This window comes from Nicotiana attenuata, chromosome 3 (assembly GCF_001879085.1).
Source record: "Nicotiana attenuata strain UT chromosome 3, NIATTr2, whole genome shotgun sequence".
NCBI classification, from domain to species: Eukaryota; Viridiplantae; Streptophyta; class Magnoliopsida; order Solanales; family Solanaceae; genus Nicotiana; species Nicotiana attenuata.
Window position 1 is genome coordinate 39863127 of NC_031991.1, and position 13156 is coordinate 39876282.

The following is a 13156-nucleotide window of genomic DNA, read 5'->3' on the forward strand; positions in this document are numbered from 1 at the left end:
ATATATATATATATATATATATATATATATATATATATATATATATATATATATATATTTATATATTCCGCTAACTTAATCCCTCAGCTAATTAGTGCTAATCACCTCAACCACTCTAACTAACTAGTGACAGCTGGATGACTGCCTCCACTAACTTGTCCAGCTGTCATTCCTACAGATACTTTCATAATTTTTCCAGCTATTCCCTACAATGGAAAAACAAAGCTTTTGCTTTTAATATAAAATACTTATTTTTCAAAGGATTGGTCGAGCACCATAACTCTTAAAATAAGTTTTTTTATTATTTGAAAAATAAGCACCTCCTTACACCGATCTGCTAAACAAGGTACTTACGGGTCGTATGGTTGGGATAACAAATTATCCCATGATTAATTATTCCGGGATTAGTTATCCCGTAGTTAGTTATCTCACTCTCCAAGGGGATAGAAAAATACTACAATCCCGGGATTAATTATACCACGATTTATTCCAACCAAATGTGGGATGGGATAAACTCATCTCAAATTTAATCTCGAGATTAATTATCCATTATCTCTCGTACCAAACGAGCCCTTGGTATAGAAAAACTCCTCGTGTATTTTTGTCGTGCTCGCTTTAACTTTTACTATGTCAGAAACGGGGAAAAGTTTTATCTTGCCACTTTGTTGCTAGCACCCAGGTTGTAGAGCTGTACTTGATCATTCTATTAAGCAGATTAAAGTAGCAATAAATATTTATTCGCACCGGATATTTCTATTTTCTATTAGATCAATAGATGTATTGTGTTTGAGCATGCACTTCTTTTACACAGTAATTCACTAGGCTGCCTAATTGATTTGTCAAGAGATCCTATCCCGATTACGTCTCTATGTATACAAGCATATCCGTCTCTTACTACCTTCATCAATCTGTGAACTGTGAATGGTAAAACGTTTGAATTGCGAAATAGTTTAATTTAAACTTTTTATGTTTTTATTAATTAAAAATTTTTATAACCACACAAATGTTATGATTTATTTAATAACTGTAGTTTTAAAGTCTTATGGATACACGTATTATGACATGTTTGACATTATAAATTTTGAAAGATTTTTTCTTTGATTCTTATACTCCATTAAGATAAATTGAAACGGATGGAGTAGTGCAGTTTAAACAGGATCAAATGGCTGCAGGAAATTGATAATCGATATTATCTGGAAGAAAAAATCATCGTAGAGAATGCTAAATTTCAAACTAGTAGAAGATTCAAATGATATCATAAGTGAAAATCTTATCTTGCAAATCAGGAGAATATTCAAACCTTCATATATATGCAATTCTATATTACGAATTAATTTTATGTGTTGTGTCACAAGGAAAATTTGTACTCATGCTACTTTTGTTGCTATCACCTAGCTTGTTGTTGACCTTTCTACTCATGCAATCAACATAAAGTTGGCTATTATTGCCAAACAAGGGTGTCCGTTATGGATTTGGCTGAACCTATTACTTCCTGTTAAAGGAAATATAATTCCAAGCTCATAAGGGCAGTTATGTAAAATCACCCTGTTAGTCAGTTTAGTCGGTTATTACACTGTTAACAGAATAGTTAGTTTGTTAATTAGGCTTACTCAAGACTAAGCTATCTAGGTGTTATATATATGGGTGTACATTATCATTTGAAGTTAAGTTGAATAAATGAAAGATTAATCTCCTCTCTCTACTCTTCTCTCTCTCTCACTATTTCTCTCTTCTTCTATCTTCATCTGCTGTGTTATCTTCTTCACTCAAGTCACAGATTCGTGACTTTCATTAATCTCTAAACAAGTTCATGGTATCAGAGCAGTCAAAGCTAAGAATATACAGCTTTGATTCGATTCAAATTTCTGCATGTTCAATTAAATTCTGTCAATTCTTGGTTGTATCGAAAAATTCAAGAACTAAAAAATGAGTCTAAAAACAATGAGCAAGCAGATGGGGCTCAGCTGAATCAAACCAATCCTCATCAAAATCAAACAGCTGGAACCCAACAAACAGGTATTGATTATAATCATCCTTTGTTTCTTCACCCTTCAGATGTCAGCGGAATACAAATTATTCTATTCCAGCTGACTGGAATTGAAAATTACTCTGTTTGGTATCGTTCTATGCGAGTAGCATTGCTAGGAAGGAACAAATTAGGATTGGTGGATGGATCTTGTAGGAAAGAAAGTTTTCCTGCTACTATGTGGAACCATTGGGAGAGAGTAAATGCTATTGTACTTTCTTGGATCATGAATTCTGTGCATAGTAGTCTTCTTGGTGGTATAATGTATGCATCTAATGCTCAGACAGTCTGGGATGATCTATATGAACGATTCTATAAAGCAGATGATGCAAGAACTTTTAACTTGCACAAAGAAATTGCCACTCTTACTCAAGGCACTTCATCTGTATCTGTGTATTATTCAAAACTGAAGGACATGTGGGAGGAGTTTGAGGCATTAATTCCAGTCCCTGGTTGAGATTGTCCAAGGTCTAGGGAATTTGTAGTTTATCTACAAAAACTAAAGGTATATCAATTTCTTATGGGTCTCAACGAGTCTTACTCTCAAGCAAGAAGTCAAATTCTTATGAGACGACCTCTACCAACAGTAAATCAAGCATACTCAATGGTTATAAGTGATGAAAGTCAAAAGGCAGTGGCTGCTACTTCTAGAATTTTAGGTGCAAATCCAGCAATTACTACTGAGAATTATGATGTTGCGATGTATACAAAAAATATGGGAAATCAAAGATATAAAAAGAATTATAATATTCAGTGTGATTTCTGCAAAATTAGAGGTCATAGTAAAGAAAATTCTTTCAAGATAGTTGGCTATCCTCCAGATTTTAAATCTAAAAGGAAAGGGCCAGGATCATATAACAATGGAACAAGAGCAGGTCCAGCAGCTTATAATGCTCTAGCAAAAATTCCTCAACACCAGCCTAATGTGAGTTATCAGCAGGCATCTCAGATGATAAATGGTCAAATCATTGATAATTCACTGCCTCAGATAGGAGCATTCACAAAAGACCAATATGAGCAGATATTACAAATCCTAAACAAAACTAACCTAGAAGGCAACAACAATAATTCTTCAGCAAATGTAGCAGGTATGAGTACAGCTTTATTAGTTTCAAATTGTCCAAAAGCATGGATTATTGATATTGGTGCAATTAATTATATGGTGTCTGATATTAACATGTTAAATCAGGAATCTATAGTTGAAAATACTAATCCTAAGAGAGTGTGTCTTCCTAATGGTGAAATTTCAAATGTTACACATACTGGAACTAGTTCAATATCTGCTAGAAGTACACTTAGCAATATTTTCCATTTACCTCAGTTCAAATTTAATCTAATGTCTGTGTCAAAAATGACTAAGGAACTAGCTTGTGCTGCAACCTTCTACCCTCATTTTTGTATTTTTCAGGATCTCTTCAATGGGAGGGTGAAGGAGATTGGTAAAGAAAGAGATGGCTTATACATTCTACTGAGTCAACTTGCTAAGAAAAATATGAATTTCAGCCTCCTTGTAAAGGAAGTGCTTAGTGCAGAAGACATAAATCTATGGCATAAAAGATTTGGTCATGTGTCATTATCTGTTCTTAGGAAAATGGTTCAAAATAAAACTGAGTCTATAGTAGAAGTATTAAATAAGTGCAATGTATGTCCTTGTGCAAAACAAACCAGATTACCTTTCCCAGCAAGTTGTATTAAAAGTACTGAGTGCTTTGAACTAGTGCATATGGATATTTGGGGGCCTTATAAGGTTCCTACATTTGATGGAAATAAATTTTTCTTGACTATAGTTGATGACTACTCTAGAATGACATGGATTTATTTGTTAAAATTGAAGTCTGATGTGTGTGTTATTATTCAGTATTTTCTAAATTTTGTTCAAACACAGTTTAATAAGACAATTAAACAATAAGAACAGACGATGGAACAGAATTTGTTAATACTATTTGTAGTAATCTCTTTAAGAAATTAGGCATTATTCATCAGAGAACTTGTGCTTATATTCCTCAGCAAAATGGAGTAGCTGAGAGAAAACATAGACACATACTAGAAGTAACTAGAGCTATCAGATTTCAAGCCAATATACCTATGAAATTTTGGGGTCATTGTGTTCTAGCTGTTGTATACATAATTAACAGACTTCCTTCATCAGTTATAGGAGTTTCACCATTTAAAAAATTATACAAAAGGAAACCTTCTCTGATCCATTTAAGAGTTATAGGGTGCCTTTGCTATGCCAAAATTATAGAATCAGACCAACTGAAACCAAGAGCTAAATCTGCAATATTAATGGGATATTCAGAGGTGCAAAAAGGTTATGTCTTATATGATTTAACTACTAATTCCTTCTTTGTAAGCAGAGATGTTATTTTCAGGGAAGATGTATTTCCATTCGGGAATGTTACTACATCTTCATCTCCTATATTTGTATCTCAACCTATCTTAGACAATATACAACCTGAGGGTTACACTCAGCAACCTGTTGGTTTTCCTCAACCTACAAACACTCATGACTATGAAGCGGACTACATAGATACAAGTGCAGAAGAGATTCCTAACTCAATCTCACAAGCTGTCACAGAATCTGCCACTACAAATCAACAACAGGATCGGTCAAAAATCATTCTCCCTACTGCTTCAACAAATATTCAGTAGAATCAACAAAACAACACTACTAGAAGATCTGGCAGGGAGAAACATCCTCCAATATGGATGAAGGACTTTGTTTCCTTAAATGTGCATCATGATGTGAACTATCTAATATCAAACTATCTTTCTTATGAAAACATCTCACCAAAGTATCAAGCCTACCTATCCACATTTTCCACAACAACTGAACCAAACTCCTATGCAGAGGCAGTTGGAGATCCTAGATGGGTAGATGCAATGAAATCAGAGATTGAAGCTCTTGAAAACAACAACACCTGGGAAGTTGTATCTTTACCAGAAGGAAAAATTGCTATAGGATGCAAGTGGATATACAAAATCAAATACAAGGCTATAGGAGAGATAGAGAGATTCAAAGCTAGACTTGTAGCTAAAGGCTACAGTCAAAGAGAAGGTATAGATTATCAAGAAACTTTCTCTCCAGTTGTTAAAATGGTAACAGTTAGAACTGTGTTAGCAATTGCAGCCTCTAGAAAATGGCATGCGCATCAGATGGATGTCTACAATGCATTCTTGCAAGGTGATCTTCATGATGAGATATATATGGATCTTCCACAAGGATTTAAGAGTCAGGGGGAGTATAAACCTGTGTGCAGACTCAAAAAATCCTTGTATGGACTTAAACAAGCACCAAGGCAGTGGAACTCAAAGTTGACAGAAGCCTTATTGAAGTTTCAGTTCAAACAAAGCCCTTATGATCACTCATTGTTTGTCAAGAAAACTGAAAATGGAACTATTATTGTGTTAGTATATGTAGATGATATGGTTCTAGCTGGAGACAATCTAAAATTGATACAAGATACAAAAGAAGCTCTTCAACAGACTTTCGAAATGAAGGATCTAGGGGAACTAAAGTACTTTCTTGGAATAGAATTTGCAAGGTCAAAGCAAGGAATTCTAATGCATCAAAGGAAGTACTCTTTGGAACTAATATATGAGCTTGGACTAGCAGCATCCAAACCTGTCAGCACACCTATGGACACAAACATAAAACCCACTACAAAAGAGTTTGATGAACATTTCTGTCAAGACAAACTAACAGAAGATGATGTGCTAACAGACCAAGGCAGCTACCAAAGACTCATAGGTAAACTGTTATACTTAAGTGTTACTAGACCTGACATCTCCTATAGTGTTCAAACTCTAAGTCAGTATCTACAACAGCCAAAAAATCTCATATGGAAGCTGCACTACGAATTGTGAAATACATCAAGAGTCAACCAGGACAAGGTATCCTTCTGTCTAGCAATAACAATGAGACAATCACAGCATATTGTGATGCTGATTGGGCAGCCTGCTCACACTCCAGAAAATCAGTTACAGGCTACTTAATCAAGCTAGGAGAATCCCTGATTTCATGGAAGTCTAAGAAACAGACTACAATCTCAAAAAGTTCTGCTAAAGCAGAATACAGGAGTCTAGCATCTACTGTTGCTGAATTAACATGGTTACTGGGGTTACTAAAAGAAATTGATGTGAAAAATGATCAACCAGTTACTATTTTTGTGATAGTAAAGCTGCAATTCAAATAGCAGCCAACCCAGTCTATCATGAAAGAACAAAACACATAGAAATAGACTGTCACTTTATAAGGGAGAAAATTCAACAAGGCATGGTCAAAACTGAGTACATATTTACAAAGGAACAACCTGCAGATATATTCACAAAAGGACTGAGCAAAGTTCAACATCAATATCTAATTTCCAAGCTAGGGACATTTAATGTGTTTATGCCCTCTAGCTTGAGGGGGAGTATTAAAGGAAATATAATTCCAAGCTCATAAGGGCAGTTATGTAAAATCACCCTGTTAGTTAGTTTAGTCGGTTATTACACTGTTAACAGAATAGTTAGTTTGTTAATTAGGCTTACTCAAGACTAAGCTATCTAGGTGTTATATATATGGGTGTACATTATCATTTGAAGTTAAGTTGAATAAATGAAAGATTAATCTCCTCTCTCTACTCTTCTCTCTCTCTCACTATTTCTCTCTTCTTCTATCTTCATCTGCTGCGTTATCTTCTTCACTCAAGTCACAGATTTGTAACTTTCATTAATCTCTAAACAAGTTCACTTCCTCCGTTCCAGTTTATGTAAATTTATTTCTTTTTTGTTCGTTCCTAAAAAAATGACCCTTTTCTAAATTTCAAAATAATTTAGCTTAAACTTACAATTCTACCCTTAATGAGAAGTTTTTATAACCACACAAATACTCCGGGCCCCTATTTGACTTGTTTAGGACCACAAATTTCAAAAGTCTTTATTTTTTCTTAAACTCCGTGCTCAGCCAAACAGGTTCATATAAATTGAACGGAGATAGTAGTTTTGTTAAACATTAAATTTATCTTAAAAATTCATTAAAAATATTATAAATTATTAATTTAAAACTCAATAACTTAAAAGAATGATAATCTTCATATTCTAGCTCCACCTTAATCCCAAGTACACTTGTACAAGAAGCTTACGTTTCTTACTTCGTCCACTTATGAATATAGTTCAACATTTGAAAATTAAAGCTGAGTGCACAATTCAAATATGTACAAGAAGTTCAAATTGGATTATAGGAGGATACTCTTATTGCTTTGGCTAAGCTTTTCCCACTGTTTAATGTGTAAAATGTAAGGCATACATAGGTTATTCAGAAATAATAAACTATTTATAACTACGGCTTTATAAAAGACTAAACGGCTAGAAAAGTTGATAGTCAATTCCATCGATCTGAAAAAATAAAAAGTCTTTGAAGTGACGGATAATTTTCAAACTACTCCATATAATACGAAACCTTTATCCAGTTCTATAAATAGCGCTGCTTCGCTAAATTTATTTTATCCATTCACAAGTTCGTTTAACAATGGAAGTTATTAACGTTACACGATTCATGGTACCTTTTCTTCTTGTTGCATTATCAACAAGTTCTTTTTTCCTTGTAAAAGCTCAAGATGTTCCTGAACCGGTGCTCGACGTTTCCGGTAATGCTGTCCGGACCGGAGTAAATTATTATATCCTTCCGGCGGGTCAGGGAAACGGCGGTGGACTTCAGGTGGCATCCATTAGGAACCGAACCAACCCGTTAGTCGTAAGCCAACATGCCGATGAATCTTCAATCGGCGGTTACCTTCAATTTTCACCTGTGAACCCAAACGAAAACATCATCGGAATATCAACTGATCTGAACGTGAAATTTACGTCTATTCATATCTCTGATTCGTCTACAGTATGGAGAATTAACACTGAATTAATTCCGCAGCGTTATTTGGTGACAGTTGGTGGAGTAGAAGGAAATCCAGGGCGTGAAACATTGAGCAATTGGTTTAGCATTGATAGGTACGAGGATGCTTACAAACTTGTGTATTGTCCTGGAGTTTGTGAGACATGCAGACCATTCTGTGGAGACATTGGTATACTTGTTGAAGGTAGCAAAAGGGTTTTGTTTGTTCGTTCTGATCAACCTGTGAAAGTTACATTTCATAAGATTTAGAATTACAAATACTTTACTATATGTAGTACTTAGTATTGGTGTGATTTCATTTTATATAGTCTGTATCAGTGAAGGAATAAGGAGGAATATAGTCCTCCACTAGTACTGTTGATAATTAATAAAGATTGTTATGTTTTTATTTGTGAAACTATATACTACTACATGTTTCTTTAAATGACTTATATGAAGTGCAATATAATAAAGGGTGCGGCTGCGTCTCTAAAATTGATCTCTAATAATTGCAAATGTTAAATGGAAAAAGAATAAAAATACTAGTATTTAATTTCAGAAACAGAGAAGAAAGCAACTTGCTGAACAAAGACGAAAATACAGCAGGATCGACTCATCTATGGGTCAAATGCTTTGTTGGACTATTATTAATTCAACAACGCTACAGCCTGTCACTATATTTATTTTCTGTTAAGCGTTTAAACATTAAATTGGTGATTTTTCTCGTTCGTACCACTGCTTCATGTTATATAATATTATTTCTTTTGAGTAATTAGATTTTGACGTTAATATGACTTGTGTTTTTACTATTTAGCACTGTTTGAACAAAATTAAAATAGTCTTTAAGAACGTAGTTTGAGAAAATATAATATAATATCACTTATATGAACTGAACATTTAAAATTTATCAAAGTTATTACCCTAAATTATTTCGATTTGAGACGTCTAAAAATGAAATAAAGTGAAATCTTTGGGACACGTGAAGCAATATTTCCTCATACTTTTCAAGTCAAAACTGCCGAGTCAAAATAGTCATGCTTCTGCCCATAATTAATAACCCCTATAATTAGTTGCAATTGTGATTGTTGGCGGCAGGGGATGAGCTAGCACGGGAAGTACGGATCTATAAAACTCAATAACTTAGGTCGTAATCCTATATATTATATAACGGAAAAGGGTTTTCTGTACTCTTCAAAAAGGGTTATATTTGTCCTTCGTTGTACTTTTTTGATATATTTATTCTTACCGTTATACTTTAGTATCATATTTGCCCATGTACTCTTCCAAAAGGGTTATATTTGTCCTCCGTATACTTTTTGACATATTTATCCTTACAGTTATACTGTAGGATCATATTTGCCCCTCATCCATTAAATCCCCATGTCCCACCTTTGTTTTCCTACATGGCGCCTATGTGGATTTCTTTTTCTTCCAATTTAAATATGGTCACTCGCCCACCCAATTTAAATATGATCACCTATTTAAGATAATGTTCTTTTTCAGCTCCATGTTTTTCGGATAGCAGCGGTAATATATTGGCAAACAAGAACTTTGAACCCAAAATCACTAATCTGATACAGCTCACAATTATTGCAGTAACCAAAGTAAATTACGAGAAGTTGCACAATAACGGAGTTAATGACAAAGGTCAGTGCTTAAAATAGAGCACTGACAGAAGCCTAAAACTCGAAGAAAACTTTCAAGTTTATTTAAGAAAATGTCAAGATGAGTGAAGATTTGAATAGTGCCTATAAGCGAGACTGAACCGAGTTGTTGCCGTCAGATGAATTAGAGGTAACACTTCACTCACTGTCCAAAATTTTCTCGCTCGGACTTGATTTAATAGGTTGCCGCTGCTATCCGGAAAACATGGAGTTGATCCGGATAAGAGAGATGGACGAGTGGGGGGTCGGGTATTAGGATTTCTGTTTATTTTAGTTAGTGGGTCTGGTTTAATTGGGTGGTGGGTTAAATTATCTTAAATAGGTGACCATATTTAAATTGGAGGAAAAAGAAATCCACATAGGCACCATGTAGGAAAACAAAGGTGGGGCGTGAGGATTTAATGGATGAAGGGCAAATATGATCCTAAAGTATAACTGTAAGGATAAATATGTCAAAAAAGTATAACAAAGGGCAAACATAAACCTTTTGAAGAGTACATGGACAAATATGATCCTAAAGTATAACAATAAGGATAAATATATCAATGAAGTATAACGAAGGACAAATATAACCCTTTTTGAAGAGTACAGGGGCAAATATGACTCTTTTCCGTATTATATATAAATGCTAAGAAATCTACTGAACTTCAAAATCTACAAAATTCAAAATCCATAAATCTTAAATTCTGAATTCTCATGAACAAGCATAGATTAGATGCTATCAGTTCAACATCTAATAAGGAAAAAAAAAAACTACAGATTTACGAATCCTCTTTAAAATCCTAAAAATTCTAATGTCTAATAGCTAGCTAGTTCGACATGGAAATGGCCTTTTGTAAGTTCAAGAAAGCTTTTTCGTATCGTACAAAACCCATGAACCAAAATTCAAAATTATCTTCAGTCACTATCTCGATGTACTTTTGAGATGGTTTGTTCTCGTTCACACTTGCATAAGCTCTTTTAATTTTCTTCACTGGAATAACCACCTGCAAAAATCATAATTTCCACAGTATTTGTGAAATATTTCACACAACACAAAATTGACTAATTAACTATCTAATTAACTATCTATTGTGCTTTATACAATTGAAACTATTGCAAATGAGGCCTTAATTAGTAATGTTGCAAAATCAAAATGCTCTAAAATATTTGAGAACTCAGAACCCCTAACCCCTATATATATATATATTTTATGGTGCGACAGCTAGAGGAATAACAATAGTGCATGTTAAATAGTGACTATATAGATAAACAAGTACGCTGTGGTCTGAGGGAATAATTGAAAGCCGTGTGGGGACGAATCTGTGAGTTAATTATTCAATTGAGATGGAGTATAAAATTTAGCGTAGGTGAAATGTACCCAATTTATTAAAAGGAAAAAAAATACAGCCTGCATTTTCCTCCTAAAATCATTCAACTAATATTCCCCTTTGCTTTTCTTTTTCTCCGCCTAACTCTAGGCATTCCGTAGGAGGTTACAGGTTCAAGTCGTGGAAATAGCCTCTTGGAGAAATGCAGGGTAAAGTTGCGTACAATAGAACCTTGTGGTCCGGCCTTTCCTCGGACCCCACACATAGCGGAAGCTTAGAGCACCAGACTGCCCTTTCTAAGCATTCCGCACTTCAAAGGGAAGCCTTGGCGCTCATCAAAGTTGACACCATGTAACTAGAGGTACTCGTTCGAAACCATGAAAAAAGTCTTTTGCAAAAATACAAGATAATGTTTTCGGAAAAAGAACACAAAATTAAAGTCAATTGAAAAGTGTCACACAAGTTTATTTATGTCCCAGCTTAATTTACGCAATTTTTACCTACTCGTGTAACCTAACAAATGTTGGACAATGTCTAGCTGCTTAACTCAAGTACTCAACCTAGGATATTCCGGTGCACAATGCATCTTATATTTATGCAATTACATCTCAAGGAGTGTGATATAGATAACAGTCTACCCTAATACCCTACTGCACCTGCGATCTGTAGGTCACACGAACACAACTTTATTGTTGCCCTAATGCTCCTCTTCAACTCAAAGTACTCAACCCATTTCATTTTATTTTGAATAAAAATGTACAGGAAAAAAAGAGAGAGAACTGAAAAAACCCTCAAACTATTGGCTTTATCCTTCCATTAATTTAACACAACCAGTGTAATGTAACTAACCTTGTAAGGCGTTCTAAGAATTCCACCAGAGGGGAAAGGAACAGCAATGGGTCTTTCACTGCAAAAGGCAATTTTCTCTGTAGATATGAATAGAATCCCAGCAATTGGACCCGCTGTTGTGTACAAATAACACTGTGATGCCTTTAGCAGCTTCTCTCCTTCGTTTACATTAAACATATTTCTGAATATATTTCTTCTCCCTCCTTCTTTCACTATTTTCAGCTTCCCCTTCACCGTTTCTGAAAACTTTGGCCCCAATTTCACTGCAACACATCAAAATAGAAAAATATTTTTATTGTTTTCTTAAAGAAGGAAAAAGGAAAAGAATAAATTAGACGTAAATAGACACATACCATGCTCACGAATTCTATAAGCATAACTTTTTGCCTTCTTTCCCAACTTCCTCTTCTGCATAATTATAGAAGAATCATCTTGACCTGCAATTATCAATGTATAAAAGAGTTAGGAAAAAATGAGTTTTGTTTCATCTTCCTTTAAATTTCCTGTTTTTCATCAATATTATTCTGGACATACTTGGAGTAACTCTAGGAGAGTAATTATGAGAAGAAGAAGGACTGTGAAGAGAGCTGACAGTTTCAGAATCTTGAGAAAAAGAAGAATGCCTTTCTGGAGTTGTCCCAAAGGAGGAGCTCATGGCTGAAGAGCTGCCACAATAGTTTTGTTGATCTTCAAATTGGTAATGATTTTCCTTCATGTTTGAGTATTTTTGTGTTCAGAGAATAATGTGAAAGTATTTGAAAAGTAGAATACAAGCATAAGTGATTTGCATGTGAAAGTAGGAGGAAAGTGGCAAGGAATGAGCATATTTAAATGGCTGGTCGGCCACACAGTACTCAGTGTAGATAAGAATCTTAACTGCCCCCACCGTTTATTTTACCTCAACTTGGACTAATCCAGCCAAAAATTAACTCTAGTTTTTGGAAGATTCTTTTTATTTACTTTTTCCAGAAAACACGAAGTTGGGGCCGTCTTCTGGAAATTATACACATTGCTTTATTTAAATCTTGCTCCCTCTAGTTCAAAATAAGTGATTTTTTAATTTTTTTTTGTGGTTCAAAATAAATGATTTTTCCAGATTTCAAGAATTAATTAATTATTTTTTCCTACATTATCCTTGGAGTAAATAGTGTTGCAGTATGTGTTAGGAGTGTTTATGTGAGATAGTAAAGGTTAATATGGTCAATTTCATTGCTAATTAATGCTAAAAGATGGATTTCTTAATATGTGTGAAAACATTCAAAAAAATCACTTATTTTGGACCGAAGGGAGTATTAATTATTAATTTTTCTAACTCTATATACGTAATAATCTTTTGGCTTACGAGCTCTTATTTACGCCTTCACTATTTCACCACATATATTTATCTCCTATTAATATTGTAAGAAATTTCTTCTCTTTTCATTGTCCTCCTCATTCC

General features: G+C 34.3%; 3 protein-coding genes across 3 annotated transcripts; 2 read left to right on the forward strand and 1 right to left on the reverse strand.

The window, feature by feature from the left end:
• Positions 2631-4678, forward strand: LOC109224294. The gene is made up of 2 exons (XM_019388882.1): positions 2631-3668; positions 4010-4678. The coding sequence occupies exons 1-2, from the start codon at positions 2631-2633 to the stop codon at positions 4676-4678; spliced, it is 1707 nt and encodes a 568-aa protein (XP_019244427.1).
• Positions 7424-8316, forward strand: LOC109224616 (kunitz trypsin inhibitor 2-like). The gene has a single exon (XM_019389161.1). The coding sequence runs from the start codon at positions 7539-7541 to the stop codon at positions 8163-8165; it is 627 nt and encodes a 208-aa protein (XP_019244706.1). The 5' UTR covers positions 7424-7538; the 3' UTR covers positions 8166-8316.
• On the reverse strand, positions 10154-12536 carry LOC109223570 (GEM-like protein 6). The gene is made up of 4 exons (XM_019387934.1): positions 12253-12536; positions 12072-12155; positions 11719-11981; positions 10154-10545 (listed from the first exon to the last, which is right to left on the reverse strand). The coding sequence occupies exons 1-4, from the start codon at positions 12431-12433 to the stop codon at positions 10369-10371; spliced, it is 705 nt and encodes a 234-aa protein (XP_019243479.1). The 5' UTR covers positions 12434-12536; the 3' UTR covers positions 10154-10368.